Consider the following 26,741-nt stretch of genomic DNA (forward strand, 5'->3'; position numbering starts at 1 on the left):
CAATGGCTGCAGACCTTCGTGCTGTCTTTAACAGAACATTTGGATGTGATTTTACGCATAAATTAGACCCAAAATAATAATATTCAATGTTTGGGTCATTATGACTGACTGCAGAAAAAGCAGCTTCAAGCAAAGCTCCCAAACCCCCAGGCAGTGCCTGCAGGATGAGAACTGCCCTGCTTTGACACAGACCCCAGCAGGACTTGGGCACAACACTGGGGCCACACACAGGAGCACACACGTGTGTCTAAGGTTGTTTATTAATTCGGTCTGTTCTAAGTTGTACAATTATGAAAACAACAAAACGACTGCTGGAAGCCCAGGAATATTTACAATCTCGCCTTGTTGTAGTGAGGTCAGTCTATGTTGTTGCACAGATTGGTTATGTTTGGTACCACAAGATGTTTAAAATTCAGACAAATTTGAACAGATTAACAATTGTATATACAGGAAATAAAAGGAAATTCAAGTATCAAAATACAGACAGATTAAATAACATTTGTATTACAAATCAGCCCCACTGCCATACATCACAATTAGCAAAAATGTCCACATTGCAAACTGAACTCGACTGTCTCTGCCCTGTCAGGGAATCCCAGGTTATTCTTCTGTGGGTAAGAAAAATGTCTGAGCTGGGTTGACTTAGCGAGAACAGCACAGGTACTTTTCTTTTGGGAAATCAAATTTAAGGTAATTCCAATGAGAGATCTAAAAGGGAGACCTTTCCAACACGGCAGCGTTGTGAGCGCTGTGCCAGCTCCAAAACAGGATCTGAGCAGAGCCAGGGAAATGCTGCTGCTGCTGCTGCTGCTGGAAACTTCTGAGGTGGGTGGAAGGAGCATTAAAGCATTGGCTCCACCTCAGCTGCACACAGAATGGGACGTGTTCGGGGCTTTTTGGCATCTGCTCTGTGTCTCAGCAGCCTCCTGAAGGTACAGACTTCACTGAAGGTACAGCCTGGAAGGTGCTGCATCTTCTCCCTGGGAGGGGGGACAGGCGTGTACCCCAAAAAAGTTGCATAATTTCTTCTAAAAAGAAAAATCCCAAAGCAGTTTAAAGTCAGTTGAACAGCTAAGGTTAGTGCTGTTTTTTTTTTTTTTTCTTTGTAAACACAAAATTAAAAAAGGATAAAGCATCTTCAATTTGAAAAAAAAAAATCATCCCCTCCTATAAAAAGAAAGACAAAACTTGGCAACTCTGTTTGCCAGCCGTGAGTGAGGGCTCAGCCCACAAACCAAAGTCTGTGAAACACAATCTGTCTTTAAAGAGAGGAACAGAAGAACCCCAGCTCCTCCCGGGCAGGTAATACAGCAGATGCAGTTGGATGCAATGTCATGTTCAGCACCAGAAATCTGGGGCAGTTTCCTCCAGATAGCACAAAACCCTGCAGGGAGGAAGAGCCCGAATACTGCACAGTGGGTGGGTGAGGGTGGCCAGGAGCCAACGACTGGCACAGCCAAGGGTCAGTCTCCAGCACTGAGACCCTACCACACTGAACTGCCAAAACAACTGCTCTGTGAGAAAGGTGAGAAAGGGAGTGCCTGGCTAAAGAATGGATCACTAAAGACAACCACAGGTTTACACGTGGGGCTGGAATGGACCACCAGGGTCACCGAGCCCAGTGCCTGAAGATTGGAGTCTTCATCACCACGTTACCTCCAAGCCAACCTCCAAAAAAGCTCACGTGTCAGAAAGGAAAGGTGTCCCTCCTCCCAAGCAGAGGTTCAATTTGCAATCTCACCAAAGACTTGTTGCCAACACACCAAATATTTACACTTACACCAGTATGAATTGCAACATGTGCATAACAAGGAATGTTAAGTTTCCTAAATTCATTGACTTAACCCAAAATCTCCACTCCCCCTTCCCAATCCTTTACAGGTCTGTGCCCTTGGGATTATGGTTCACTTCCCTCCCAGCCTCACTGGTGAGAGAGACTAAAGGAAATCCTGACAATACAGCAGCAAGTGGAGTTAAACAGGAATTATTGGGCACAGGGTTCTCGTGCAGCAGCAGGTCCCACAGCCCCGACAGGGCCTGATGAGATCACGACAGACGCACTGCGCTGCATTCTGCATCTGAAGAATTCAAATCACAACCATTTTGACATTCTCCCCAGAGGGGAACAGTCTGAAAACACGTCAGTCACAGCCCAAACCACTGTGAAACGCTCTGGAATTCAGAATAAAAGCAAGCACACAACACCTTTGAGGTGGTGTCTTTGGGGACACTGGGCTCAGACAGGGCCAAGCCACCCTCAGGCTGATGTGGTTTGTCCTTGGGGATGGACTGTTTCAGTGTAATGCCCAAAATTTAACTCCTTATTTGTTCATCTTCTGAAATGGTTGCGCTAATTAAATAATGAGCTAGTATCAAAAAAGTGCTAAATCACAATTGAATATACTTAAAAAAACCGCAACCCTTCAGGGCATAACTGCATTTAAAAACAAGACAGGTGCACAGAGGCTGGAGCAGGGGTCGTCCCCAGGAATTCAGTGCGGAAATGGGAAGAAATGGGGTCCTTGCCATAGAAATGTCAAGTATTGCAACACGACAGTTCGGGGGGTAAGGAAGCTTTGTACCATCAGGGGTGTTGGCCACAGCTGATCTGGGGTGAAAGATCCTTCGCAGATTCTCTTCCTCAAGTTACTTCCATTTGCTACAAAAGCGCGGAGTGGCTTGGAGAACAGGATGCAGACTTACCCTGCCGGGTTCTCACACAGGAGAAAGCGATCTCCAGGATTTGGCGTTCTCTCCTGCTCACCCAGAGCTGAAGCAGAGTAAGTACCATCAGAAATGTGCACACCACGCCCCTGCTAAGACTTTCTATCGTGCTCCTCACCCGACTGCAGGATTCTCAGCAAATAAAAATCTGTTGGTTTTCTTTTTTTTTTTTTCCTCACCGAAAGGCTGCAGCGCTACATTGAAACCGTGAACCGGATTTGCTCTGTGTCTCTTTGTTAAAAAACAAACGGGTCGAAAGACGTTTTTTGTCTCAAACTAGGAAAGGCGACATCGCTCTTGGCCTCCGAGTCTGGAGTTTTCCTTTGCTAGGAAAGGAGATGAGCAGCTTTCCTCGGCGGAGCCTGGGTCCCTTCCCCCCTGTGCTCTGGCAGCCCTCACCGAGCAGCCACGCACCCACTCTGAGGCAGCCACCCGTGCCAGAGGGAGATGATCTTCATGTCAGGAGGCCACTGCGTCCCAGGTCTCTGCCCCAGTACTACATCCCGTGGTAGGAGACGGCTGCCCGGAGCTCAGCTTCGCAGAGGCAAACAGAAAGGAAGATAATGGAATGAATTTCCGAGTCACACAAAAACACGTGCTGGGAAAGGCCGGGCGAACGGCCTGGAGATGGGACACAAAAACCGTCAGGGTACGGACACAGAGCGGCAGTGGTTTGGTTTGGGAAGGGCTGCCTGTGATCCCTGCTGGGTTTGGTCACCCTAAGAAAGGCACATGCTCTCCTGACCCGGATTTAGGGGGTGCGGAGGGACCTGCCCTTCCCAGCTGAGAGCAGGGGGAGGCGAAGAGCTCAGAGCCTCTGACACTGGGGGAATGTGTGGCAGCTGAACACCTACACATAGAAACTGCTCTGCCACCCACACCAGGGAGTGAGTTTCTCTTAAAGGGACACAGAAACCTTCAGGGCACTCTTAGAACTTGGAAAAGTGCTGATGGAACCCAAACCCAACCTCCTGGAGGACCTCAGGCACAGCAATGTTCTGCTGTCCACAAGGCCTGGGCTGGCAGGGTGGCACTGCAGGCCCTGGGCAGTGCTGACTCTGTGTCAGGGACTCTATGGCACATTACATGTATGTGCTAGACAGCTTTCCTTAGATTTTTTTGCTTTAAGACAACATTTTTACTTTTAGTCCTCTCACTGGGTTCCCACTGGCTGAGCCCTCAGTTTGAGGTCAGTTTGCCATTAAGTCACAAATGACTTGGGAGATCAAACTCATTCCTGAGAAAGAGCTAAAATAAGGACTTTAAAACATCAGATTTCTTTGCAGTTGAGGGGAAATGGAAGATCTGAGGCAGCAGCTCCAAAGCCACAGCAAAACTCAGACAAGCTACTACTGGGTCCTAACACCAGGGGCAAATAACCCAGGGCTGCTCCCTGACCTCTCCCCATTGATGCTGCTTGTGGTGCCCAGCTGACACCTCCCCTCCCCAGCCCGGGGCTAACAACAACATGTGCCTTTGGAAGCTTAACCACAGGCTGCCACGTGAGAACTACACCCAGCTCTCACGAGAAGTCTGGTGAGTGTAAACACGAGGACTATGAGAGAAAGAACAACCTACAAAGGACTGAAATGCATGCAACCAAACCCCCCCTCATGTTCAGAGGGGACAGAGCTCACAGTGGGAACGATCACACCTGGCCCAAACCAACGCTCCCCCACCACCCAGAGCAAGTTCTGCACTGCGGGCAAGGGTGGCCGTGAGGAAATGGAAGTGCCCGTGTGTTATTTGCAGAGAGCATCACAGTGGTTAGTGTCGGTTCGACTGGCAGGAAGGAGAGGTGAGTTCACTGAACAGTACACAGCCGTGGCTCAGTCGGGAAGAGGAGGATCTAGGAGGAGGGAGTGTGTGCACCGTAGAGACAAGAGGTCTCCATCAGTCCAAAGACAAGGTGAGATAGAAAAAAAAAAAAAAAGGCCTGGGGAGTATCACATTGCCCCAGGGATTCACAGTGCCAGAGCGAGGGGGGAAGACGTGAAAACGGTGGGCGGCTTTCCTGGATCCACATCTCCGACTGCCAGCCTGCCCTCTCTGCTCCTCCCGCCTGGCGGGCAGCTACAGCGTTACCCTTGTTTCCGAGAAAGGAGATTCACAGTGTTCAGCAGGTACAAAAGCCGGTTTAGTCTACAGTCTCCTAAGTGCTGCTGCCTTGGACGTGGTGCCTAGGCGGGCTCAGGGCGAGCAGCTGGAGGAAGAGGGAGTTTAGAAGAGCAGACAGATCAGATCGCAAAGGCACGGTTAGACGGGGCGGACGCGGGCGGTTGCTTTAGAAGATAGTGGTCTCATACTTAGTGCTGAGGGTCCGCTTGGAGTCCTGCTTGGGGTCCACGACCCAGGAGACACTGGCATGAGACTGGGAGTCTTGGTCCACTTCAGGAGGATCCAGCTAGAAAATAAGGAGAGAAAGGGCATCTTAGGACACCCGTGCTTCTGGGACAGAACGAGCGGGGACTCAAAGCACAGAGTGCCTGCCTGCCTATTGCCCGTCCCAAAAATGTGCACGTGTGCAAGGAAGCAGCTCTTGCTGGGGGAGGCATTTGAGTCCTTCACAGCTAAAACGTGTCTGGCCACGTCAGTCTCAACCCAGCACCCCAAGATGACTCCCTGCATTAGGCTGTGAGTCCCTGTCACCATCAGCGACAGCTTTGCTCATCTCAAACAAGCATGAAAAACGGAGCGCTACAGAAATGGGACGGAGGGAGACAGCTCCTGGCAGGTGAGCTCCCACGTGATTCACCCTCCTGACCAAGCATGGCTCATTCCTCTTGTCCTGCTAAATCAGGGTGCCACGGGGAAGTTAGCACCCCAGCAGGAGCAGCAGGGTTAGCTGAGAGCTGCCACACTGCATCAGCAGGGGCGGGAGGGAGCAGCGGATCCCTGGGGTTCATCCAAACCCCTGGCGTGGGCCAAAATGAACATGGGGATGAACAACAACGAGGCAGGACACAGGGGCACAGCAGGAGATAGAGGAAGTGGGGAGGCAGCCCGGGTCGGTTTGGGATGGAGGATGGCAGGAAGAAGGGTAAAGACCTTCGCTCCAGGACTAACAGACTGCAGCGGCAGGTAGGAGGGGCGGTGAGTTGTACAGGTGTGACAGTAACAACAGCGGGTGTCGGGAGGGAGCGGCACCTGAGCGGGGGGAGCAAGCAGAACACAGACAAAAGGAGACATTAAAGGAAGGCAGTGGCTTGTGCAGCAGTCCCTGCTCCTCAGCAGCTCCAGTCTTGGCTGGTTTTGGCTATGGGGAATCCCATACTGCAGCTCACTACGTATCTCACTGCAGCTCTGCAGGGTTTGCAGAAGCTTCTGCTGGACCCAGCAGGGCACTAAAGCCCCATCCCACCTGGGCTATTTCCACCTCTGCCTGCCCTTCTGCTACCAGGAGAAGCCCCAGCCCCACACAGCAGAAGTGACACAGGTACAGACCTGCAGTGCCAGCAGCAGGACAGGCACCTGGACCCTGTCTGGGCTCCCCCCACCACCCAGGGGAGGTGTAGGGGTGTGGTGCCCACCAGAACCCCCAGCTCAGCCCAGCAGGTCGCTCCACGTACCGCGGATTTCCTCATGCCTGCTCGTGGTTTAGGCACCGGTTTGGAAGATTTTGTTTCAATCATTTCTCCTGCTCCAGCACCCAGAGGTTTTGCTCTCTGGGCTTGCAGGGCGAGCTGGTAGGCGACCTCGAATGCCTGCCCCAACGTGAGGATGATCTCGTACGTCAGGTTCTTGGAGAGAACACAGAGAACACAAAGCTGTCAGATCACCCTGTACACAGTCCCCCTTGCGCTCAGAAGCTGCTATGGGATCACAGACCTTCCCATCAGCAGGTCACATCCTGCTGTGTCTCTGGCAAAGCCACTGAGCTCCAGATGTGGGGGAGCTGGGACCACGATGTCTCCCCCAGGGTCTCCTGCCCACCTGTAAAGCCCCACCAGTACTGCAGTTCAGCAGCATAAAGAAAAATAGCCCAAAAGTCTTGTGCAATTTTGATTCTGCCCAAGTATAAAAGCAAATCACACTTCTACCTTCTCTGAGTTGTTAAATCAGCCCATTATGCTGAACATAATTGAGAGCATGTTAGGGGTTTGTGCATGGCACATTCCCCAGGAGGGAAAGCTCCTGCCCTGCTTTATTCAGCGCTGGAGACGGCAGTAATGAAACCAGACAAATATTCTCTTTGTCCACAGAGGTCCAAAGGACAGGCATTTGGAACCAAGACTATGGTAAAAATGGGTGAAGGAACCCTGGAAAGGAGCAGTCTGTAAGTAGCCAATAAAGCTGAGGGATGAAACAAATGGGCTGTGAAGGACCAGGAGATGTAACATGACAATGCACTCACCACATCCACAGTGCTGAAGACATGGCAGTAGTGATGGCTGGTCTGCAGGTCCTTGGTGATGTAGGCAAAAGTGCAGAGATCCTCAGGGTCCTGGGCAGCACAGGAGATGTTCCGGATCTCGTGCTCAGCTATGACATTCTGCCGGGGTCAACCACAAGCACCCGTCACCCTTGTGGGGATGGCAAATACACCCTGCAAACAGTGGCTGTGGAGGGTGTCCTGGGGACAGGGAAGGGAGGGTCTCCCAGCCAGACCAGTCCCAGCTCCTTCCCATGGCAGGAATAAATGGCAGCGTGGTCCACAAGCTGCCAGTCTGCCAAGCCTTTGGCACTCAGGTGATCATCACCACCTCGGTATTCTCCCCCAGCCCCAGAAGCTCCCCAGGACTAGCTGTGGCTTTTGGAGGTACAAAAAATGACCTGCAGCCCCCAGGCTGGGGGATTGCAGGCTGTGTCCCTCTAGACACCAACTTTGAGGCATCTGCAGCTCACCTTGTTGGAGGCATCGATGAACTTCACCCCTTTGTATGTGATAGACAGGATTATGGTTGGGATCTTCTTCATGTGCTCCGTGGATTTCTTCAGAAATGAGAATATTCAAGTGACCAACTGTGAATGGATGCTCCCTCTTTACCCCCACCCCAGAGAAACCCCCAGGCCTGTACAGGAAGCTTTGGGGATCTAGGACCAGGAGGAGGAAAGTTAGCTCCTGGTGGAAGCAGAGGGGAAGAGACAAGGACCTGAAGAGAACCCAGCCACCACTTCCCCAGTGAAAACACCCACTCTCCCAGGCACTCTGGGTACTGGGAACAATGCTGGGAAGGGGCAGTTCACCAGAAACAGGGGCACTGCCTGTTCGGTGGACAGGGTTTGGGGAACCACTGAAGTCCCCCCTCCCCAGCCCACATCATCCCCCACAGGCTGCAAGTGAAGCCCCCAGCCCCAGGGTCTCCCTACCCTCATCTTGGCACAGGCGTCCTGGGTAGACTCTGTCCCTCGGAGGTCTTTGATCAACATGGAGCCCAAGTACTGTGTGAAGGAGGGAGAGATGTTAAATCCTGCCACTCCCAAGGCAATGACAGTGCCCTGAGAGCCCAGAGCTCCTCATCCTCACCTCCCCACAAACCAAAAGCCACTTACGTTGGCCTCGTACCCGCAGGACTCGAAGATGAGCTTCTCGGGCTGGTGCTGCCAGTTTTGAACAGGGGCATAGGGGGCTGCCAGGCTGGGGGGGCGCAGGGTGAGCCTGGACTCCCGCCGGTCCTCCTGCAGGGCAACAAGCGTGGATGTGAAGCCAAAATGGGTTGGATCAGCTCTCACGGGGGCTCTTTGAGCTGAGGGAATTGAGGTTGGCAATGGCCAAATCCCCCCAGGAGCTGGGTGGAGGCAGCACGTGGGGTTAAGGTGCCAGTGCTGGTGGAAGTGTGAGCCATCCATTTTTGAGGTGAAACTGAGGTATAAAGAAGCTGCTGACTCGAATGTCTGAGGGAAGCTGAGCCTGACCAGCTCCCTCCTTGCCTCACCCTCCCTTCTCCCTGGCTCCAGAGATGGGGGAGCCTGTGCAGAGGGCCCCCAGGACACACAAAAGCACCCACTAACCTGTGCTTTGTAGCGCTCAGCTCTGGGGTAGGGAGCAAGCTCAGTGCCACGATCGTGCTGCCTCTTGGCAGTGTCCCCGGAGGGCAGCAGGAGATCAGCAGATCTGCCCGTGCAGGAGTCGTTCTGGCTCAGGGGAGAGGACGTCTGGGACATCAAATCCTGGCACTGGAAGGAGCAAATGCCACAAAGGGTCCCAGTCAGCTTGGGCTGTGTTGTGCCCCCATCACTCCCTCTACATTGCCCAACACAGGGTGCATTGAATGGACTAACGGGGTCAGCTCCTGCTCTGGGGGCTCCTGCCTCAGTGCCAATCCCACCCTTTACCTTCTGCATGAGACACCTGATTTGCTCCAGGATGGTGGTGGTTTCAGCCATGCACTCAGCCCTTTGTGCCCAGCGTGCCCCAGGATGGTTTCAGCCATTTACTCAACCCTTTGTGCCCAGCATGCTCCAGGATGGTTTCAGCCATGTACTCAGCCCCTTGTGCCCCCAGTGTGCCTCTGCCTCTGAGAGCTTATCCCAGGAGGGCAGGGACACGCTGGGCTGGGGGCAAGGTGATTCCAGAGGGCTGGGCTCCCCTAACGCACTAAGCTGAGCACCCGAGGGTGATGATGATCAGCCACCCCAGCCGAGGAGCGCCGGGAGCCGCCGCCAGAGCGCGCCCGGGGCCCGCAGGCACGGCCAGAGCCTCGGCACAGCTGCGGCCGCATTAGTCCCATTCAAAGCACTCGCTTGATTTGCCATTGACGTCCGCCCGCCCCCCGCGCCGCAGCCAGCCTGGAGCTCACCAGCTGCAGAGCCAGGAAATGCTGCAAATGGCCCATTCTCCCTCCCCGGGCAGCATCTCAATCAGCTGAGCCGCACCGGAGCAGCCTCTCCCTGTCCCAGCCCTGCTGCTGCCCACGGTGCAGATCCTTCCTTGGCTGCTGGTCCCTCCCGGGCTCCTGCTGCCTGGCACACGGCAGTGGGTCTGTACTGGGCACCCTCCCAGTGCAGCACCAGTGTGAGCTCTCTGTGTTCTCACACTTGAACCCAGCTCCTAAAGGATCCCCGTGTCAGCAAACACAGCAGCCCAGCTCGCTTCAGCTGAGGCTGTTTGGGTTGGAAAGGCTTGGGAATCCAAGAGGGCAGAGCTCTGCAGCAGGGCAAGGACCAGATGTTCAGGTTGGGTAAACTCTAATCACTCCAATTCCTGCTCCAGGAAGCTGATTAGCAATCTCTGGGAGGAGGCAGCACGACATGCTACCCCATTCCTGAGCTCAGGGTTGCTCTGAGCCCTGCAGCTTCTGCCAAACTCAGCTCTCAAAAGCCAGTTTTCAGGAAGAACAGGGAATGTGATGCTTCCCTCCCAGCCAAACCCCGTAACAAGGGCCTGACAGCCAAATGCTGCCACTCCTGCAGCAAAAATCAACATCCACACATCCTGTTGAGTGTTATTTGGCAGTGAGAGCAAGAGTCTCAGCAGCCCAGCCAAGCCAGGGAGAGGGCTCTGGATCCCAAGGGTGCAATCAAACACCAAGTCCCAGCTGCAGCCCCTCTCCAGCTGGGCTGGGTCACTGCTGCCTGCTGAAAGCTCCCACATCTCTGACCAGGAAACAAGGGCAACAAAGTGGGCTCAGAGCTCCCTTCTGTGCAGGGCAGAGGTGGGAGTGGCACCCTGCACCCCTTCAGGGCAGACACCTGATCCCAAGGGGCAGCCTGACCTTTCCCATGGGGTCAGCATCCAGAGGCTGACCTGCAAGGGCTGGAATTATCTCGCCCCACTCACTGCAAGGTTGCCCCTGCACATGTATTTGCTGCCTGGGTGGCTGGAGAGGATGAGGTGAGCAGCTGTATGGACACCACTGGCCATGGCAAGGCTTCTCCCAGCACTGACACATGAAGCAGGCAGGGAGCCACGAGCAGGGACTCACTCTCAGCTGTGAGAACCGTGGTGGTTTGGCTGGTGGCTCCTCGTAGGGTCTGTCTGCCAGCGAGGCAATGATCCTCTTCCGATGGCCCAGCAGGTTCACTTTCAGCACCTGCAGGGAGAGATCAGGGTCACCACGGGGCACAGAACTACTCTGAGAGACTTGGGGCAAGTGCCACCCCCACGGAACAGGGCAGGAGCTTGCTGCCCTGGCAGGAGAGGGGCCACACTCACGTTCACTATCTCCAGCTCCCAGAGGTTTTTCACAGTGTCGATAGAGCTGTAGCCACTCGAGAGGAAGGACTGGATGTAATCCTGCAGCCCCAGGGAGTCGAGCCATGCAGGAACTGATGGCTGGCTATTCCCATCACAGCCCAGGGGTTTCAACTGTGAAAGCACAAGCAAGGTGTTAAAAGCTGCAGGAGCTGGGATCCCAAGGGATATGGGGTCAATGAAAATCAGTTTACAGGCCATCACTATCTCCACTAGCCAGTACCAAAAGCACTGTACAAAGAATGTGCTTGGGATCAAGACTGGCAGGAGGAGCAGTCCCAGCATGGAGCTACCACCATCCACACAGCCTGGAAGAGCAGTATACTCCTCCTCCTCCTCCTCCCTGCTATTCCCCAGACCCTTCCCTCAGCCCTGGAGATGCAGGGTCTGGCTGTTGTTTCCCCTGTGCTCGCAGCCATGCCTGGCAGTGCCCATCCTCGTGTGCTGACCTTGGGGAGGGAGCGAGCAGCCTGGAGCAGCTTCCGGCGGTGCTGCGGGTCCCCGATCCCGATATCCCGAAGGTCCTGGTCCTCCATGACATTACAGCCCTGTGGGGACAGCAGGGAGTGACGTGGGCGCAGGGGACAGCAGGAGCCACACAGCTGTGTGAATGGACATCACACAGTTAGGGCACCCTCCTGACTTGAGCTCCAGCACGTCCTGGCAGCAGCAGGAGGAGGAGGAGGAGGAGGATAAGGAAGGCTTCCAAGGCTGGGAGCTCTGCCCCATGTACCGACCTTGGGCACACAGAGGGGCAGAGCACGGGGTGCTGCCCTCCCCTCTCTGCTCTGGGAGCTGCTTCCAGCCCTTAGCCCCGGGGCATGGCTTACAGCCACCTCCCGTGGGATTCACACACAGAGGCTTTAAACATCCTGTAACAGCGCCCAGGCAAACCCCAGCCCCCTCCATGCCCGAGCAGGGGCTCTGGGTTCTGCTCAACCTCCCCACACTGTGCTGAAAGCCCATTTACTTCCCCCCTTCCCCCTGCAGAGCAGAAGCACACAGACTCCATCCCTCTTTAAAAGCCTCTGTCACAATCTGCTTCCCTGCCCTCCTACCTGGGCAGAGCTCAGCAGGACACGTCTCCCACGCCTGGCAGAGCCATGCTGCTGTGTGACTGAGGGTTTCAGCTCCAGCCCAGACCCCCTCCCTGGCCCTGCCTCCCTCTGCTCCCCAGAGAGTCCCAGCAGGTGTGTGCCGACAGCGCTTCCCTGCTCCACATTTTGGTTTTATAAGAGAAACCCAATTAAGGCCGGCCTCAGGGAAGGTGAGGGCAGGTGAGATTGCCAGGCACCCTCCATAAAGGGCAGCAAGGGTTTCCTGCCCCTTCCCATCCATGTTTTTGTAGGATTTCAGCACGTGTGCTTTGCTGAGTGCTACCTGCTTTAAATGCAGCTGCCCTAGAGCAGCCTCCTCCCGAGCGTGTCCTTGCTCCTGGCCATGCCAGCAGCTGCTCTGCTCCTCCTGCCATTTCCATGGCAGGTGTGGTGACAGCAGAGCAGCGTGGCACATGGCTCCCCACCCAGGAGCTGCCCTTCCCTCGGCCACAGAGGAATTAACAGCAGAGATAAGAGATCCCCAGAGATCTCTCTGCAGCCCAGCCTAGGCATTTAGCAAACAGCAAATGAGCAGTGGGTGGCAGGAGGCAGAGCCCTCAACACCCCCTGATGGGGCTCCTCTGCCTCCACCTCCCCTGGCAGCTCAGATCCCACACACTTCATTCCAGGAGAGCAGAGCCTGAGCTGACAGACACGGCACAAAGGCATTTATTTGTCTGAGAGTTGTTTAAACAACAGAAGAGTCAGTGCTAAATGGCTCTGCAGCCAATGGGGAGGGGTTCATTCCGTGTTTTCCCCCAAAGGCCAGTTCACAGACTGTGCCAGTCGGGGCCACTGTGCTGGGAAGAGCTTCTGCCACTGCCCCAGAGCCCCTGTGCACAGCAGACCATGGCCAGACCCCTCTGCCCTGCACCCCAGAGCCTGTGAGCGAGGCCAAGGGACACCAGGGGCTCACCTGATGGAACCACAGCACATGAACTGTTCTGTGCACCCCTCAAGTGCACAAAATCAGTGAGTAAGAACAGGCAGGTTGCTGCTGAAAGCTCCAGGCTGCCCATTTGGTGCACAAGCTACAACTCTTGGACTGGGAACAAACTCCCAGTGATTAACAGGAGGAGCTGCTGCTGCCAGGGCAGTGACCTCTGGCTGGTGGGCAGCAGATCCCACCAGAAAGATGGAGACATCCCCTCCCCTTTCTTGTTCATGAATTTTAAGCCGAAGAGCCACATTTAATGTGCATTCCTGTAACAGCAGGGGATGTGTGCTCGGCTCTGGGGAGGAGGGAAGGGATTAGTGGGGATTAACTCCCCTGACAGACACCTCACCTGGCAGGATGTGTGTGAGGAATTCATCTCCCAAAGAGAGATGGCTTGGAAAGGGCTTTTTCAAATGGACAAAGAGGGCCAGAGCAAGTGATGGGATTTCTCTCACAGCTTTGGAAAGCAAAGTATTACTGCCCTGTGAGGGGGAGGAACAGGGAGGGACTGAAGTGCCCACAGCATGGCACACCTCAGGTACCTGGAATCTGCAGTGCCCAGTGCCTGGGCCTGCTCTGCTCCCTTGACCTGCCCATCTCGGTGCTGTGTGGCTCCATCCCCCTGCAGAGAGCCAGGGCTGAAGTTGGGGCAGTGCAGGAAGATGCTGGCAAGGGCAGAGCTCACAGCCAGCCCTGCCCTTGGTGCCACCAGGACAGCAGGAACAGTCAGCAGCCAAATGAGCTGTGACAATGGCAATGAGTAATTTTCATGTATAAAAACTACACAAACTTGCTGATCCTATTTACACTTTCACTCATGCTCACTTCCCAGTGTTGAGCCCTTTTTGGTACTAATCCCTTTGGCATGGCCACGATCCCACATGAGCAGCACAGAGCTGGTGGCTCTCACTCTCCCACAGGGCACCAGTGCCAGCCCCAAGGCAGGGCAGTAGGTGTCCTCCCACCTTTGGCATCTCAAATTCAAAGAAAATTGCTTGCTCTGTAGCAAGGATAGAAGGTAGTTAAACACTGTGAAGCCTACAGCTTTCCCCTGCACTCCTTATTTTTATGTGTCACATGAAATTCCCTCAGTGGCAGTCTGTATTCTCTGGGTACTTAACAAGGATAGACAAAGCATAGCAGCTCTGAACAAATCATTCCAGCCCCTGGTGCAGGAGAAATGTCCTTCAAACCCATCTGGATTTCAACTCCCATGCAAAACAATAATCTGCCACTAAAAGAGAGAATTAAATACAAAGACACTGGAGATCTTTTAACCTTTGCCAGCCACATAGAGGAGCCAGACTTTAAACCTGTCTGCACTCAACACAGCCTCAGGCAAGAGCCAAGGAGCAGAGCTGCTCTGCAGGGGTTTGAGCCAAAGGTTCCCTTTGGTGCTGGCCACAGGGCAGCAGATGCCACCTCCCAGTGCCCCTCTGAGGGCACAGGGCAGCCCCAGCTCCCACCAGCCCCTCCCCAGGTCCTCTGAGGACGGGCTCAGTGAGGAGAGCAGGGCTCCAGGATGTGCTCTGCCATCAGCCCAGTCCTCCAGGAGCCTCCAGCAGCAGCCTCAGAGATGCCAATTACAATCTAAAAAGACTTTTTTCTGATTTCATTCCTTGTGACAAGTGCTTTTACCTTGCATGTTCCTCCTGGGTGCCCCAGCTCCGTGGGGCTGAGCAGAGCCAAGGAGGCTCAGGGCTGGCCTGGGCCAGAGCTCTCCCTGTCACCCACATTTGGGGGCAGTGAGGGACACCCAACAGCTCCTCCACCCCAACATCTCACCACGTGCTCTGTCAGGAACCAGCCCCACCTGGGTCAGCCAGGGAAGGTGAAATGCATTACCTGGGGCAGATGAACTCTGGCTGCTCAAAGAGCTGAAGCATCAGCCCAGTCAGACACTTGGAGCTAGGTACGCTGAGTCCCACCCTGGCTCCCAGCTGGCACAGACTGGCTGCCAGGCAGGCAGAGGGCCCTTCATCCCCCAGCCTGGCCTTCAGCTTCCTCTGAGCCCCCTCCCTGGAGAGGCACCAATAGCCACCACCATGAGGGGACTCCTGACCCCTGTCCCTGCCCTCCACACCAGCCCAAAGGAGGGCAGGGATCTGCCAGTGACCCCTGTCCCCACTGGGAGCCCTGTGGGATGCTGGTGCAGCTGACCTGCCTGCAGAGACACGAGTTCTTGGAAAAAGGGCTGGCTTTGGTCACACCTCAGTGCCTGCACTGTAGTTAAACAGCCTGTGAGGCTCCAGGTTTCTCATTAAAGGAAGAAAAAACAGTCAGAGGTTATCTGGCAGAAGGCAGCGTCCCCTCCTGCTACCGAGGTGACCCCAAAGTGACTGAGCCAAAGGCAGCGCTGCTGAAATCTGCCAGATTCCTCCTCCAGCAGGACACTCTGCAGGCACTTAAATACCCAATTTTCAGATGCTGCTTCCTCCCCAGAGCCTGGCATCCATCCATGCTCCTGTTCCAGCTAAGGAAGGGCCTGGGGCAGCGAGTGCTCCCTGCAGGACTCTGGCTGGGCTGGCAGCACAGGGACCCGAGGGCAGCGCTGCTGTGAGCACACCCTGCACGGGCAGGATGGCACCAGGATGGCACCAGGACAGGGCTGCTCCAGAAAGCAACAGATGCAAAACCCAAACACAGCACTCCCAGACTCCAAAGGCTCCTGCAGACACCCCAAGCAGAGAGACAGATGAAAGCTCCCTGTGCATACAAAGTGCACACAAAGCTCATTTTCTTTTTCCCCTCAGTGCATTCGAGACAATTTGCATCTTGTTGAAGATTCTGCTGTCACTGCTATTGCTCTGCTTTTGGCAGAGATGGAGAAAGGTCCAGCTCACAGCTGGGCACACCCAGATCTCAGAGCAGGGGGACCCCATTTGGTCATACAAATCTGTGTTTGTGATCCGTGGAGTTTGGTGCCTTCCCTTAAAGGCATCTGCAGTCTGGGGTACTTGAGTGGAAAGCAGGGGACAGGATCTGTTTGGCCCCAGCTCTTCACAGAGCATCAGCAGGGAAAGGGGCTCATACACAAAACCCTACAATAAATCTGAGATTAGCACACAGCCACTTCATTTTTAATTTTCTTCCCCATGCAGACTGGCAGCGTGACAATGGCAACAGAGGGAATCGGTCATGGTTGTCAAGTTCAGGCAATTTTATTGAGAGAAAAAAAAATTAACTGCAACTTTAATGTTTTTTTTTTAATGTTTATGGGGCCTGGAGCTACTAATGAATCAAACATAAGTATCCTCTAAATTGCCAGTTCTGGTCCACCCACTTTGCTCCTCAAAATCCACTCCAACCTCTCAGCTTCCCATGGAGTCCATTCCTATTATCCACGGAGCTTTGGAACAGCTCTGCCATTTCCCAAGATCCTCAAACTTCCTTCAACCCCAGATCCCTGCATGCCTCTGCTCTCACCATTCTCTTGCAGAGACAACCCAAACACCCCTACCATGGTGGACAAAGCACAGTCCTTGGGAACCTCCCAAGGACCAGCCAGAACCCACTGGGGAGATGTCAAACAAAATTCATTTAATTGAAGGAAGTGATTCCCACTTGGGGCTTGGCAGAGACCCTGACCCCAGGGTCCAACTCCCCTCTTAGGGACTCATTTAGTGCTGCACAGTCAGTCTGGGGACACTGGCACATGTTCCTGGGGGCTGACAGCAGTGACCAAATCCAGAAACAGCCACCCAGAGCTTCTGCCCAGCTGAGGAGAGTTTGCTCCAGTTCCAGCCTGACACAGCCCAGGCATGGGCTACACAGAGCTCACCTGACTCTGCATCCCTGCACCAGGTGTGGTCAGGCCACATTCTTGCTGTGTTTCAACAAGAGCAGATGCAGTAAAACCCCATCAGGGGTCTCTGGTGGCTCCTCACAGATCATTCCTGGGTGCAAACAGCTACTGGAATGTGTCAGAGCAGCTTTCCCCAAATGGCTACTATAAAATGACAAGTTCTATATGAAAATAGAAAAAAGCTCAGGGGCAGACACATTCCCAGAGCATGTCCAAAGCCTGGCTGCTGCCCAGGGGACCAGCAGCTGCGTGCCAAGCTGGGCCATTCAGAACTGGATCAGGCAGAGCTGAGTGACTGAGGACACAGGAGATGCCAGTGCTGCAGCACGACAGGTACCAGGTGAGAATGAGGATTGTGCAGATGTCAGCCCACACCCAAATCCCAGGATATGAAGAGCAAAGGAGACCTGGCTTTGTCAGATGTGGCCTGGGAAGGCACGAGAGGCACCGAGCTCAGCTCACACCGCAGCCAAGGTGAGCCAACCTGAGCCAAGGCCTCAACTCCACATTTATCCTGGTTTAGCCTGCACACACAGAGAGGAGAAGGGAAGGAAAGGCTGTTCTGTTAGTGAATAACACCACAGGCCAATCTAACATGGCCCTGAATTGCATTGAATCACATTAATGTCAGTACTCTAAATTATTTGCAGACACCCCATTCTTCCACCACCATCATTTTTCTACCACTTCTCCCCAATTATAAAAAAATAAATAAAATCCCCCAGAGGAGCCCAGGGCACTACACACTGAGAACAGATTTCCCTTTCTGACGCTGTCTCATTGAATCAGCATTAGCTGCTTTCCACACACTCCATGGGAATCCAGGCTTGAACAATAAAAAAAAAAAACCCATAAAAATAGTTTATGTTCTCTTTTACCTGCTCGTTTGTGAATCAAAATATCTTTGAACTGAATAAGAAGTTCAACTCCAGAACACTGGTACCACTGCCAGAGCACGCGGGGTTTGCCCTTCTCAGATGTCAGCCCAGGGGAAGCTGTGGGGCAGCAGCAAGATCCCACCCTCCAGGGAAGGGAAAAGCTTTTGCAAGCATCTCAGATACATTTATGGGATCTGTGGGATCACAAAACACCGTGTGAGGGAACAGGTAATGGCATTTCCTTCCCACTTCTGTGGAGGAATTCCGCCATCAGTTATTGCAATTCCTTCTCATTACAGTGGCCACGTCCTTCCCCTCTCCAGACAGGCACAGTCCAGCCTGCTGTTTCCCTGGGTTAATCTCTGCTTGCTGCAGGGACCAGGAATGCACTGGGCATCCCAAAATCAATTTCCTGTGCATTTTGGACTTCCCAAAAGGGGCATCTGTGGCAGATGCACTGGTGAGCACAGCAGACATGATGGGGCCAAGCTCCAGGAGCAGCAGAATCCCTCTTGGTCCATATTCCTGTGATTCCTGTGACATTTTTCCTTCTCTCCCAGCTCATTGCCCGCCAAGGACAATTAAGTCCATTTATTGTGCACTTTTCTGGATGACACTTTTCACTCAGTGCTGCAGTTTTGTGATCTGACCTTTCATTCCCCTCCTCTGGTGAGGGATGAGGCAATGGGGCTCCTGGAACTCGGCGCACGCCACGGGGCCGCGTTCCTCCACGTGGGAGGCAGCAGTGCTGCTCCTCCTGGGTGGTGGGCTGGGCACTCCTGGTTCACTGGAGCTGTTCACATTTGGCAGGCAATGCTGCTGAGGGTTTTATCCTACTTGCAGAGCTGGATTTTTGCTAAGTCAAGGACAGCACAGCCACTGCCAGCAGCTTCGCCGCGGTTGTGTTCGCCCAGCGCACAAATAAACTTTCCCCTCTGATGAAGGAATCCCAGCGGGCTGCAGAGCAGAGGAGGAGGATTGGAAGCACTATCTCCACTTGAGCTGTTCCTAATCCCAGCTGCCTGCCCAGGCTGCTGCCCAGTTCCAGCTCCATATGAAAAGCAGCAGCTGAGTGTCCCAGTCTGAGTGCTCCGTGGCAGTGGTGCTGGCCATGAAGGTCACTTGGTGGCAATGTAGAGGGTGAGGGAAAGAAGCTGCTGTCTTGGACAGTGGGGGTTTGTGCTTGAGAGAGGCAGAATAACAGGGAAAGCCTCTTCCCTGCCTTGTCCACAAACAGAATGTGGCTACTCTAGGAAACTTGAAGGGAATAAAAGAAATTCCTGCAGACACAGAGATGTGGCCCAATATGCAGAGGTGGGAAGAGAACTCCAGTGTTTTGGAAAGCTAAGCTACCTAAATTCACCTTTTATCACCTCTTTCTCCCTCAACCAAGCCAAAAGATTACACAATCCAAGATCTGTGTAGACTTTGGTCCCTTCCCAGGAACACACAGAGGGACGAGGCACTCCAATGTCACGTCACATCCATGTTCCAAAAATCCTCCTGACTTGTGCCAGCAATACCCACCCCTGAGTGAAGCCAGTGCTTGATCAAGACCAACTTTGTCCCAGATGCAGAGCTCGAGTTGCCAGGAGCAGAGAGAAGGCTCCAGAGCACCTTTTCCTTCCACAGCACAGCCTGTGAGACACTCATGGCTCCCACTGTCACCTGCAGGAGCTGTGGGTCCCCAAGTCCCTCTCAGCTGTTGGCCAGCAGACCCCAAGAGGAGCAGGACCCTCCCTGCTGCCCACTCCAGCTGCAGCCTGTCCAGTGAGGCAGCCAGCACGTGGCTGGAGCACAGCTAATCCCCTAATCCCCAGTTCCTGGAGTTCTGAAAATAACAGAATTATTATTTTTGGAAACAACACATGTTTCTGCCTTCCTATATTAACATCTAATTAAGAAGCCAAATATATTTACAGAGCACTTTTAAAACTCCCTTTACACACAGTGTGCTCATGAATCATTTCCCTACCTGGGGGTAAAGGCTCTTGTGACATGGGGCATAGATTAACACAGGAGCCAGCTGAAAACACCCAGGGAATCAGAAATTCCTGAAAGCAGACCCAGCTGCAGTACAGGCCACCAGGGCTCCAGCACCCCCAGGCTGAGTCTCTCACAAACCCTGTCCCACCCTGGGGGTAAACAGGGCACTTTAAACCCTGGTTCTCCAGTGAAGAACAGCACCAGGCACCTGGTGCTTTGTCAGACTGTTTTTAACCCTCCTCTGAGTTGTTATCTACTACAGGCTGAGTATCTTCCTCAGTAATTAAAGGGCTCTTTTAGGACACTGCCCTGCTCTGTAGCTGCACGATCTCTACACACTGAACACTCTTCCCTTGCAAAGCTCCTGGTTTGCCCCCCAAAAGCACCTGGGGACCCCAGAGCAAAGGGACCATCCTGGCACGCCAGAACACCCTGCAGCTCTCTGAGCAGGGAGCAATGCAAAGCAAAATCCTGCACAGAAAACACTTTTCATATCAAAAGACTCCAATTTCCTAGTTTGGGCTACTAAAACTTAATTAACCTTGTAACCCACCTGGTGATTTGCAAGGCATTACCCAGTGTTCTTTGGACTTTGAAATATTGAACACAGTGAGGCCCTAAGAGGGACTAATCCTTTCATAGAAACTGTTCAATTTCAGGAAATTAACACTCTCAGTTTGGAATATTCTCTGTTAGAGACTGGATGGGCAGCCAATAAAGCAATGGTTGTGCAGAGAAGAGGACTGGGCAGCCCAGCACTCAGAGCTTGGTGTCCTGAGCCCCTGCTCTGCCCAGCTTCAGTGTTCACAGCAGTTTTAATAATTCATCCAAAAACATCAAAAACACCACTAGAACCAAATTAACTACCTGTTCCTCACTTGTGCTCCATCTGAAGGTTTTGCTCCCTCAACACCAGAAGCTGAAGGCAAGGAACAACACAGAGGGAAAAGATTCTAAATAATTCAACTTTCCTGCTGTGCTAATGTATTAGCTTGAAGTTCTCAGGGCTGGGATGAATGGATTTAAAGCCAGGGTTGGCACGGGTGCCAGGGTCAACTCCCTAGGAAAGGAGATAAGCAGCAAAATGGAAATCAGCTGGGCTTTGCACAAAATCTTTGAGAAATTATTTGACCTTTTAAATTTAAGAGGAATGAGCAAATGAGTGTCCCATCCCCTGAATCCAGCAGCAGCCAAGTGCTGCACTGGGAGCAGCCATCCAGCACTGGACAGGGGAGAAAAACATCCAGCCATGAAGAGAGCAAATCCTGCCACGTACCCAACACCACCACACAGAGGGACACACACACAGGAACCTCTGCTGCTGGAGTTTTGAGATGAGTGGGGTCCATCACAGCAGGGCAAGCAAGGGAAAGGTGTTTTATCTGCAGCTGCTGGGAGAGAGCTGCCACCGACCCCACAATGATCACAGATCCCTCAGCAGGGGATCCCAAGAGGATCTACAAGGTTATTTCATTTAAATTTGTTGTGACATCTCCAAACAGCCCCAGCAGACACAGGGATGCTGAACCCTCACACATCCCTGGCCAAGAGTCCACTGGGGTTTGTGACAGGCTGGGTGGGACACGGGGTGAAAACCACAGCAAACCTCAGCCCTGGAGGGGAGCGTTGAGGGGAAGGGAAAGCAAAGGGCCTGGCTGCTTGCTGTGGAGAGCAGGAGGCACAGCTGGATAGACCCCACAACACTTATCCTCCTGGCCAGGTAATTTTTTAAAGTATAATTACACCCTGCCTTTAAGCAGCCCAACAGATGCTGCTCAGGTGTGTCCTTCCTTGAGCTTCCAACCATGCCCTTTCCTGGCTTCCTGTCCCTCTCCAGCTGCCCCTCATACCCTTCCCACCAATGGTGGCCACTGTGTGCTCCCAAACCCCCTCACCCAGCTCACACCCTCCTGGTGTCACCTCTCTGCACTGTCCCCAGAAGCAGAGATGTCACCGTTCCTGTTCCAAGGCAGGATGCTGCATTAGCCAAAATTACTTTTCCAAGGTTTACATCCATTTTTTGTTACTTGCCAAACTTAGAGTCCACATTCAAAAGTATTTCTTTAAGCCATACAGGGAGGACCCCTCCTGCAGCACCAAGATTTTCCCTCTTGGCAGTTCATCCATCACTCCACACAAATTCTTGGATTTCTACACCGTGCTGCTTTAAGTTTCTAGACACTGGTTATTAAAACCCCTCAACCCTGAGCATTACCATGTCGTCATCATTAGGTTTCAGAGCCAACAGTGTCAGTGCAATTAGGTACAGCTCATTAACATACTGCCTGCATGCTCTGAGCAAGTACGATTCCAACAAGAGGTCTGTGCCTCCTTCACAGCCCAGAGCACAGACTGCTCAGGGCTTCCATCAAAACACCAGCGAATTTCAGTTCCCATTTCTGGAGTAAATTGCACAGTAAAGATTTAGCGGGCAGATGAAATAAAATTTTAGCGAGAAAACCAACAACACCTGAATTAAATGTGAAAAACCAACACAACCTTCATCTATTCCTTCTGCCCAACCTCCTACACCCCCCAACACCATCCTGGTGAGCAGCAGAACCCGGCTCTGCCCGGTGCCCACTCGGGGCATCAGCAAGGTGGGAAGCTTTGGCCAAGGCATCCCCCAGAGGCCGGGCTCCCTGGGGGCACTCACCAGGAAGCGAACATCATCAAAGCCATTCAGGAGCAGCTTGCTCTCGTACTGCTGCAGGCCGATGGACTCCAGCCACTCCCCGACGCTCTGCTCCAGCATCCGCGAACCTGACGAGAGAGGAATCGGCAGCCGCTTGAACAGCGAGAAACCGTTCAGGCGGTAGCAGCGGCACTCTGAGGAGGACAGATGGCATTGCCACATCATAGTCATTACCATAAAGAAACTCAAAAAATTATGCTCAGAGTACAACAAATCAGCGGGCTGACAATTCCTCTTGTGTGCACCGAGCATGGACAACGAGCTCGCGCTGCCTCGGCGGGCTCCGGGTGCAAATCTCACTGCAGTTCACACTCAGAAAAGAAACTCCTCGCCCGGGCAAAGATTCAGAGGCGCTGCTGGGGCGCTGAGATCACAGGCACTGCTGTCAGGGCTCGTGAGTTCCTCGCCAGGCAAGCACATGAAGCCCAACCCCATGGGGATGCGGATCCACTCCTCGGCTCAGCGGAAGGGGGCGGGAGGAGAGCAGCAAACTTCCACCCGAGGCATTCCCAGGCAGTCGCAGGTGTGAGGGAAGGGAGCGGAGCTGTGCCAGTCCTCTCATCCACACACCTCTGGACACAGCCCCGGCTCAGCAGGGAGCACGGAGCAGCCTGAGAGGAAACAGCTTCATGCAGCCGAGCCAGCTCGGACACGGTGGATGCTCGGGAAAGCAGCAGGAGCCCAGGCAGAGCGGCTGGCCGCGGGAAGACACGCAAGACAAAGGAAGCACAGACTGCAGCAGCGGAGAGGAAGGGCTTGTGCTCTTCCTCTCCAGCAGTCCTGAGAGAGGCAAACCATGGCAGGGGCTTGGTCTCGCCGTTTCTGTGTTATGGGGACCCCAGGCTCATGTCTGGCAGCCCTGGCTCTGTCATTTACCAGCGATCCGATCGCTCGGCATTCCAGCACGCTGCCCGGACCTCTTGGCATTCCAGCACGCTGGCCCCAGAGAGCCCAGCCCCACCTCTGCACCGTGTGACAGCACAGCCAGGACGGTTCTCACCCAACACTGCTGGTCCTGCCAGGTGTTGGGCACGCACCTGGATTTGCCCTTCCTTCATTTTCTTCAGCCGAGCGCAGCCGCCGCACGGAGCCCCTCGCTCAGACAGGGAGCAGCTCTGCAGGAAGGAGGCATTTCGGTTCCCTGCTTCCGAGCCCACAGCAAAAGGAAAAAAGCAAATGCAAGCACAGTCTCTCCTCTTCCTGCAGCAGCTCAAGTCCGAGCCATGCCCTGGCACCTCCCCCTCAGCCTCTGATAAAGGAGATTCCTCACAACACCTATGGAAGCCCTGGCAGATGAACTCTCCCTTCTCTCATCCCTGGGATGAGTCCAGTGACTTGTTACTCTCCTCTAGTAAAGCTCAAGACCTTAAGTATGACCGAAAAAAAAGTTCAGAGATCTCCTTTTCATCAGGGAATTTGCTGTGCGAGACAGGCAGATTTCCAGGCTCCCTGGCACGTCTGTTTCCAGCATGGATGCAAAGAAAAGGATGATCAGGAGACCCCCGTTTGCTTCCTTTGAACCTTCAGGTCAGCTGAAGCAGTTTGGTACCTTCCAGCCATCCCTCCCCACTGTGCTGCAATGCTGCACACGCAGAGCTCACGGTGTCACCTGCAGATCCCTGGGGTAATTCCTGCTCTCTGCTCCCGGGGGTTGCTCCCGTGCCGGTATTCGGGAGCGCCGGCCGGTCCTTCCAGCGCCGAGATCACAAAAGGCTTCTGCCTCCCTGCCCTGAGCCAGCCCATGCCCCGGGAGAGCAGCTCAGCCCGGACTGTGTGCCAGGAGCTCCCTCTCGCCAGGTCTCCATCCTCCCCTCCATCCTTTATCCTTCCCCCGCCGGTCCCTGCACTCCGCCGGCTGCGGCGGCGGCTTTGTCTGAGCCGCGAGCCCCTCGCTGTCCCTCCCTTCTCCTCATCCTCTCCCCCCTCCCAGTGCTCCCACCCGCCGGGAGGGAGGCAGCGGCTCCGGAACTCTCCAGTGGAAATCACTGACTCCTCAGTATTTACTCGATGATGGACAACATGGCTTGGGGGTTTTAAAAAATGATGTCACAGGTTTGCTCCGACAGATCCAAGTGATTTGTGGCTGGCTCAGAATTAATTTATCAAGAGAGAGGTGAGGAAGTGCTTGCTGCCTACCACAGCATTCCTGGGAGCTGTTGGGGTATTGGCAGAGGGAATGAAACCACAGCAGCTCCTTCCTCAGAGCTCCTGAATTTAATTTTTAAAATTATTTACTCTATTCAGCCTTTCATGCACCTGTAAATACATTTCTGTCTTCAAAAGGGAAACCTACAGTGATACCAAGTGCAGGTTTTCTGTTTACAAAACCCTTTCAAGTCATGACAAAAAGAAAAGAGGGAACTATTTGGAGGGAGGGAATGGAGGGGTTTCCTTTAAAAACAGAACAGACACCTAAAACATCCCAGGCTGAAAATGAAGATGCCCCAAATACACCTGATATTTGTGTGTTACAAGGATGATACAAGAACAGAAGAATCATAGTACTTGTGCCCCCTGGCAAGATCCTGATCACAACTTCTGGCTGAAACAAACTCCTCTTTCTCAGCTCCATCCTTCCCGCTATGCTCCACATTCTGGAATCCTGCCTTTGCTCTGCAGGAGCCCTGGCTCTGCCTCCCTCCTCCATGTCAGACCTTTCCCTGCTGCTATTGATCCATCACAGCCTGAACCGGTGCGGGGAGGGCTGTCAGAGCAGGGAGCAAACCCACACAGCTTCAACTCCTCTGCAAAGCCATCTGATCCTGGAATGCAGAGCCTGAATCAGGCTGAACTCCCACTGGGAACAGTGGGTTCCTCCTCACCTAAGCAAAAACCTGAGTGACAAATGGATATGAGGTGAGCTCTGTCACAGCCCGTGTGAGCTGTGTGTGCAGATCTGTATTAGCATCTCATCAGGAGGAGCTGCTGCCCATCCAGAGTCAGGGCTGTTCTGCTGCAGCAGGCTGGAGGTGAAGGATTTAAAAGGACAGAATCCCCTGTGGTGGCAGCTCTCCAGCAAGCTTGAGTTCAGCTTTTGCTCATGACTCAACGGCAGAGAAGGGAATTCACATTTTAAGGGTGGTCCAAGAGCCTTTTTCAGTGGGTACCTGCAGGTGCACCCAGAAATGCCCAGTCCCTGAGGCACCTGGCAGATCAGCCACATGCAAAGGGCATGGCCACCATGGCACACACACTGACCCACACTGGCACCATCCAGCCCTGCTCAGCACAGCTGCTGCCCTCAGGGAAAGAGCTGGGAGGAAAATCCTGCAGCTGCATTCTGTAAAATTAAAGGAATCTTCCCAAGGAGTGTAGAATTAAAATTGCTGGCAGCAGCGTTGAGCATCATGTGGGAACCCAGGTCTGCTCCTCCTGTGCCAGAGCATTCCTCTCCCTCCCAGAGCCAAAGCAGGTTAAAGACATCCACACACAGGAGCCAGCACCTTGTTTGTGTGCAGAGCACAGCCAGGACAGACAGACATATGCTGGGTACACTACCTGAGATCCTGTGCTGCTCCTGGGAAAAGTCAATGCCTTCGCCGATGGAACTCATGATCTTTTCAATCTGGAAATAAATAAAAAAAAAAAGAAATATGTTACATTATTAATAAAGCTTCAGGAAAAGGTAAAAGCAGCTCAGGATTTCACCTCCCACGTGACAGCTGAAGAAATGCAGGAAAGGATGTTAAGGTATCTCTGAACCAGAAGAGGTACCCTGAACACCCTGCCTGGGCAGTCTTTGTTGGGATGGATGGATCAGAAGGGATATGGAGAGGTTGAGGCTCTGCAGAGCCTTCCCTTCCACAACTTGCCAGTGCCTGGAAATAAAAAGCTTCAACAAAAGCATCCCCCAGCAGAGCCTGGGGGTGAGAGGGAGCCCCAAACTCCTCCCTCACCCTGCAGGAGCACACAGCCCCCTACACCAGCAGTGAAACTGCAGCAATGCTGTCACCCCCTCCTTCCCAGCAAGCAGACTGGGAGCTCAGCTTCCCCACACTCTGGTTTGTTGGGCATTTTTGTTTTGGCTTGATTTATTTGTTAAACCACCACATTTCCCAATGCTATGCATGGAACAGGTGATTCCAAAGGGTTTGAGAACAGATTGTGTGGGATAACAGCATCATGGGGCAAATGCCTGAAGGACCCGGGAGAGGGAGCAGGAGACAGCTCCATCAGGAAAGGATGGACAGACAAACCTCCAGACAAACAAACCTCAGGCAGTGAGGAAGAAAAGGTTCAAACTCTGCTGGAATGGGTCTGAGTCCTCTTAAGAGCTGCACAGAAATGGCTGCATTTGCCACACACACAAAAGAATAAATTAATGCAGGTTGAAATTCCCAGTGAACTTTCAGGAGACTTCCTTAAATGAGAAGAGAAACTTTTCAAGCAATTCTTGGGCAGAATTAGTAAATTGAGGCTTCCAATGCAGTGGTGCAGAGGGAGAACTGACAATTCCCAGGTTAGTTTGTAAGAGGAAAGACTTGA

The 26,741-nt window shown here is 53.3% G+C and overlaps 1 protein-coding gene across 2 annotated transcripts in view; it reads right to left on the minus strand.

Moving 5' to 3' along the window:
• Nucleotides 1-242: 242 nt before the first annotated feature.
• The window catches only part of ANKS1A (ankyrin repeat and sterile alpha motif domain containing 1A), a 73,938-nt gene continuing 47,439 nt past the window's right edge, over nt 243-26,741 (minus strand). Inside the window, exons 12-24 of one of the 2 annotated variants that reach the window (XM_066565042.1) lie at nt 25,755-25,821; nt 22,218-22,324; nt 11,308-11,406; nt 10,820-10,972; nt 10,590-10,697; nt 8,677-8,841; nt 8,218-8,343; nt 8,035-8,106; nt 7,570-7,656; nt 7,079-7,216; nt 6,294-6,464; nt 5,031-5,128; nt 243-4,927 (exon numbers count right to left, since the gene is read on the minus strand). In XM_066565042.1, coding sequence (XP_066421139.1) covers nt 4,915-4,927; nt 5,031-5,128; nt 6,294-6,464; nt 7,079-7,216; nt 7,570-7,656; nt 8,035-8,106; nt 8,218-8,343; nt 8,677-8,841; nt 10,590-10,697; nt 10,820-10,972; nt 11,308-11,406; nt 22,218-22,324; nt 25,755-25,821 — 1,404 coding nt within the window. In that variant the 3' untranslated portion in view covers nt 243-4,914. Of the gene's footprint in view, nt 5,129-6,293; nt 6,465-7,078; nt 7,217-7,569; nt 7,657-8,034; nt 8,107-8,217; nt 8,344-8,676; nt 8,842-10,589; nt 10,698-10,819; nt 10,973-11,307; nt 11,407-22,217; nt 22,325-25,754; nt 25,822-26,741 lie in introns of both variants that reach the window. The other variant, XM_066565041.1, reaches the window with a different exon arrangement.

Source organism: Molothrus aeneus, chromosome 24 (genome assembly GCF_037042795.1).
Source record: "Molothrus aeneus isolate 106 chromosome 24, BPBGC_Maene_1.0, whole genome shotgun sequence".
In the NCBI taxonomy this organism is placed as follows: domain Eukaryota; kingdom Metazoa; phylum Chordata; class Aves; order Passeriformes; family Icteridae; genus Molothrus; species Molothrus aeneus.